Here is a 5,676-nt window from a genome sequence, read left to right as displayed (position 1 = left end):
ACATTACTGTCGAGATCCACAAAGCTGCGTGATTGACAGCTGGCTCTGCCTATCTAGAGGCAGAGCCAGCTGTACCCTCCCCGTCCGATCCACCAGTCAGCGCTGGCGGATCGGTGTTGGGAGGGGGGAATCCAGCCCCTCCCCTGTCACGGCAGAGAGCCGTGACAGGATCGAGTGGTGAGCGAACGCCGGTATGTGTTCTCTCACTTCCCGATCTACTGAGCCGACCTGTAACAGTCTCATTGTCACAGGTCGGCTAGAACTATGAGGTGAGTGAAAAGCACTCGCCTCATAGTTCTCCTTTAAGCTTCTAGAATATGGCTTTAAGGAATGCCTCTCACACAGTTGTCACCCAAACAAGTGTCCTCATTGGACGTTACTTCCCCACTTTCCCGCCTCACTTATATAGTCTCAGACAATGGTCACCAGAACAAAGCATGTGAATCTTCCCAACAGGGACAAAAAAATAACTTGACCAAAGTTTTAACTTCACCCAAAACTAAAAAATAAATATTTATTGCCTTTACATACCCTCTTAGCGAGTTTCACGGCTGACATTAGGTGTACAATGGCCTTAGATAACCGTGGACTGATGCCGATAACTCTTACATGATCACGAAACACGGGCTGCCAGTGGCGTGACCTTGACATCTCAGACATTTAGGATTAATGGCTGAACGTTCCAGACCTCCAGTTGCAGCAAAAGGGGGGGAGGAGAGCAGAAACTCCGGTCACACACCAGCAGAATTTTGTTTGAAGACAGCTTTTGGAAGGTCCGTTCGCTTTTCTAATCGTTAAATGGGGGTCAAGTTGCTAAAAAAAATTTGAAGGAGCAAGATGGAAAAATTTGTTCTCAGGAAATTCTAACACAATTTCAAATGACATTCTTCTGTCTGAGGGAATCAAACGTTCCAAATAGATTTTATACAGTATACAAAAGTTTGTTTAAAAAAAAAAATCTGCAAGCTTATGGCCAATCTTGACATTTACTTCTTCAGTGGTCCTGACCTCGCAGTCTACCGGCTGTGATCCGCTTCTGTCCATCAGTAGGAGGACAGTACGCACAAAAAGGAATTCTCCAAGACACAGATGGACAGAGAGGTCCCAAAAATATTACACAACGGGACTTGCCATTCGGAAAGTTGGATCAAGGAGTCTGAAATTTAAGACACGTGCAGAATAAAAGCCTACCTGAGGTAGACAGGCCAGTGCTGACATTGGGTAGCTTTAAAGATATATTTGCAAGGCTCTGCACTATCAGCATATTTGTTTTGCAGAGCTGACCTATTGATCCATGAAGGTCACACCTGGCAATAATTTAATGGACAACATTTGTTGACATAGGTCAGGGTCTCCTCTCTAAAGACCCATAGCGAGGACATCATTATCACTTACAAAAGGTAAACACCATGTAATGCCCTTTAATCCAGGCCATTCTTGCTGGGTCATAGAATTTGCAATCACTAATAGCAACTACAGGTATTCCTCACTTAACGACCGAGTTACGTTCCTACGACCAGGTCGTTAAACGGATTGGTCGTTAAGTGAGGAACTCTATACAGTACTGTACTGCATTAGTACAGTACGGTATAGCGTTGCCGATGTACAGTACCGAACAGTGTACTGTACATCGTGCAATTAAAATACTTACCGGGACCCGCAGTGAAGATCGGAGGACACCACTTCCGCCGGCGACACGGCGCGCAAGGTCGGAGGACGATCGGCGGTCCGTCGTAAGTGCGAGTGGTCGCAAAATAGGTAAGTCGGTAAGTGAGGAACATCTGTACTTGTGTCTAGCAAACAAAGCAAGGAACCCACTTTGGTTTCTTTTGGGCCGGTGCACAGCTAGGCGATTTATCGCACGATATCACTCAAAACACAGACTCTCATTGAGGTCAACGGAGGCTGCTCACACCCTTGCAGTTTGTCGCGCGACCGGAATCACCTGTTGCGCAAAAGGGTGCAGGAGCTATTTGAGAGGTTGTTGCACGGTTTGGGTCCCATAGACCTCTATGCATTGAATAACACGCGAAACGCGAGAACGATGGCGGAGACTCGAAGCTGCAAGAACGTCCTAAACCTGGAGAGGCACACGGCTCGTTATTCACGTCAATAGCGTAATGTTACCCCGCAAACTCCAACCCCGCTACGGGATGTTGGCCAGTACGGTTATTACAAATGTATTGCAGCCAATTTTTAAGATTAACAACATGACGCACCAACTCAGAGCCAATAAAAAATAACCATTTGTTAATTATTAGTTCTCAACAACTCTACATCTTATGATTCTGCAATGGTGGAATCACACCTATGCATTTTGGCCTTGGGTGGTAAAACTGATGGAGTATACGTGCATCGGGGGGTGCTATTTGTTTAGAAAGGAGTTGATGCACATACACGATAGCGCACCATGAGGCACATCCTGTGCATTGGCATTGCCCCAAGTTAGCAAAAAAAAAGACCACATGAACCACACATCCAAAAAGAACACCTTGTCTACCCGACAACCAATATATACGGCAGATGATCAGTTGTCAGAGGAGGGCATCAGATTACAGTACAGGGAAGGTTTCCTCCTTTAGTGCACCATAAAAGAAGATAGTCATTGAACACAATGGGGGGAATTGATCAAACCTGGAGCAGACAGAATCTGGAGCAGTTGCCCGTAGTAACCAGCTTCTTCAGTTAAGCTTTGAAAGTAAAAGAAGCAGATTGGTTACTAAGAGCAACTGCTCCAGATTCTGCCCGCTCCAGCTTTGATCAATTCCCCTCAATGTGCATCCGTGCACAACTCCGTTCAGTAAAATCATAGTTACCGAAGTGACTGACATCAGCTGTTTGGACACACGCACACACACACACACACCGGGAGCTGGTTCTGCCAGATCCCAGGAGAACATGAGACCTTGGCAAAAAAAAAATGGGATGTTCCTGTTACTGCTGTCAAGGGATTATTTGAAGCAAAAGCAACTTCTTATTCCTCAATGTTGACGACAATCAGCAGTTTGTGGCGAGCTATACCCAACAAAATCGCTGTGTGCTCTCTTATCCGAAAAACACCCTTGAGACGCAGGTAAGGTACTTGTGCCCTTCAGAGTGTAGTGAAGCTATAAAAGGTCACATGGTGGTGCGCCACTGCCATGAGCATCACCGTGTCAATGTAGAGGAGCTGTTGCTGTGTGAAACAATTAAACGTTGAGGAGCCGCATTTAAGCTTTACTGTTTTTTAACTTTTTTTTTCGCCTCTCCAGATGACCCACAAAAATGACCCTGACCATCGTCGCCACTTTACAATGGACAGAGGCTTTAGGCTGGGTTCACACGTCTGTGCATCGCCTCTCGCATTAGGACAGTCCGTACCTTGGAAGGACCTGGCTAATGCACCCCCCCCCCAAAAAAAAAGCGCATGCAGTTTTTTTGGAATGCAGCACACCGCAAGGCATGTTTGTGCATTACCACGTGTTCGCACAGTCCGTTATCAGAATGAATGCAACATCGGCAGCCGCAATGCAAGGGAGTGAAACCAGCCTCGAGGAAATGCTCACCTCTGAAATTATGAATTCTTAAACATGTGTAGTCATCAGAAGACTACACGAGTTATATTCCCATCGCACCCCTTCCTGTCCCCCCCCCCCCAGAGCACACCATAGATCCATATCAAAGCCTGAAACTACATTAAGGCAATCACATGTGACATTTCTGGGCCATGTAGCACCCCCCTCATCAGGCATGTGCATGTCTCTCGAATGTTGCACTCACTGGGATGTGATCATTTTATGACAGCTTTGGACTACTCCATGTATCCACGGCGTGCCGGTCACATTCTTACCAGAAGAGGACCAACTGCTCCATCAAGTCTATTGCAAAGCATTTTTCCCTCCTGAGTATTGATCTGCGTTTGTCCCAAGCGTGTACATCATTGCCCGACTCCCTACCTCTGCTCGAAGTCTGCTCCCAACATCAACTACTCTTTCTGTAAATTACTTTCTATGGTTAGAGTTGAACTTTCCTTCCTTCCGCTGGTTTGAGGTCATGTCCCCGCGTTCTTGATCGGAGCTTCATACTGAACATGCCGCCTTCCTGAATCTTATTCACACCCTTCATGTATGTAATGGGCTCATTCATACAGATGTTCACTTGCCCAAATCAGCGTATTCCTGCGGCGGGTATGGACATGTTTACGTCCGCGGCCGATTGGTCTGTATGAATCAACAGCAGTGCGACAGTGTCAGCAGCTCTGGACAGATGAGCAGCTCTGCATGCAGACCATGGGCGTCCCGAGCCACACGGCATGCATTCCGCTTGTATTTTCCGAGCCACTCTGCATGCCTATCGTGGGCGTCCCGAGCCACTCATCTTTCCCCTTTCCAAAAACACACGGACAGCCATGGGGGCTAATTGATTTGTACAGGCTGAGCAGCCGTAGCTGAGCATAAGCTCCTGTCCGTACCCGACGCAGGCATATGTATGAATGAGCCCTACAGGGTTCTGATAAACCCCCCACCCCCCGAAATCCAATAATCTCAGTGAAGGGGAGCCAGAAAAGTTGCATTATGCCACAGTGGGCAGTTTTTGCTCATGCAGCAGCATCTTTATACCACCAAGATGACCTTGAAGCAAAAAAACATACCTAGGCCACCGCTGCAGCGTGCTGTGTGAACATATTGCATGCGTTGGCATGTTGCCGAACCATTCATTTTGGGGCAGTGGGTTGCCAAAAAAAGCCATATGTCCATTTTTGGGGGGGGAATCCATTCACTTGAATGGGTCGCTTTGACAACGCACATTAATACACTGCAAGTGTTTGCACGCACACAATGCGTTTTGCATTCAATTAACGTGCACATCTCAAAAGTGACGCTACAACGGGCGCTATGGAATATGTTGGCGCTACATAGACAACTAAAGCAGAACAGGAGGGAGGAAAAAAAAAAGTCACCGCAGGGGCCCCATGGAAGGGCCACTGGCATGCGAGGAGCACTTACCGCAGGTAGCTTCCACTGGTGTGCTGGTTGTAGTGTTCAGGCTGTGTGTGCCAATAGAGCATTTTCAGCAGGCAGCACTGAAGTTGGGCTAGAGATCCAGGACCGGGGCAACAAGCTCCAGAGGGAACCCTGCACCTCCCCCCTCTCCTAGGCTCAGCCTATGCTATGGAGATCCCTCTACACCCTGACCTGTCACCCCAGAACATAACCTCTGACACCCACCCCTCTGACTAAAGGGTACCCCCCCTGACTACTAGCTGCTGACAAAGACTGCGTCCCTTACTCATACCCCCTCCTGTCATGTGATAGTCGGCCCCCCCGCCGCTGCCGTCACGTGATAACGATGCCCCCTTCCTGTGCCGGCTCGGACACACTCCCTGACACGCACAACTCCGGACACTCACAGTACAGATAACTGGCTCCGTCCGCTGTCAGCCCGGCCTTATATAGACTCCCCGCCCACCGCACACTGATTGGTCCGTTCCACTTCGCCCTCGCCCTGCGCCCAGCCCGAACCAGGGAGGTAATCCCGGGGGGCGGGGCTTAAGAGTTCCCGCCTCTGCATGACCGTGAGTGAGAGGGGAGCTGATGAGAAGAACCTACCTCATGAGAGGATTTTTACCGGTCACTTACCCCACTGAGGTGAAAAGGGAACCTACCTGTCATGTATGAGGAGACTACCTGTAGCTTA

General features: G+C 48.5%; 1 protein-coding gene across 1 annotated transcript in view; it reads right to left on the bottom strand.

Annotated features, from left to right (window-relative positions):
• Window positions 1-5,204, bottom strand: part of TFCP2L1 (transcription factor CP2 like 1) — a 58,272-nt gene extending 53,068 nt beyond the window's left edge. The window contains exon 1 of the mRNA XM_018558098.1: window positions 4,986-5,204. Coding sequence (XP_018413600.1) covers window positions 4,986-5,047 — 62 coding nt within the window. The 5' untranslated portion in view covers window positions 5,048-5,204. The remainder of the gene's footprint in view (window positions 1-4,985) is intronic.
• Between the last annotated feature and the right edge of the window lie 472 nt (window positions 5,205-5,676).

This window comes from Nanorana parkeri, unplaced genomic scaffold (assembly GCF_000935625.1).
Source record: "Nanorana parkeri isolate BGI_ZX_2015 unplaced genomic scaffold, ASM93562v1 scaffold320, whole genome shotgun sequence".
In the NCBI taxonomy this organism is placed as follows: Eukaryota; Metazoa; Chordata; class Amphibia; order Anura; family Dicroglossidae; genus Nanorana; species Nanorana parkeri.
This window is presented reverse-complemented; position numbering and strand designations above follow the sequence as displayed.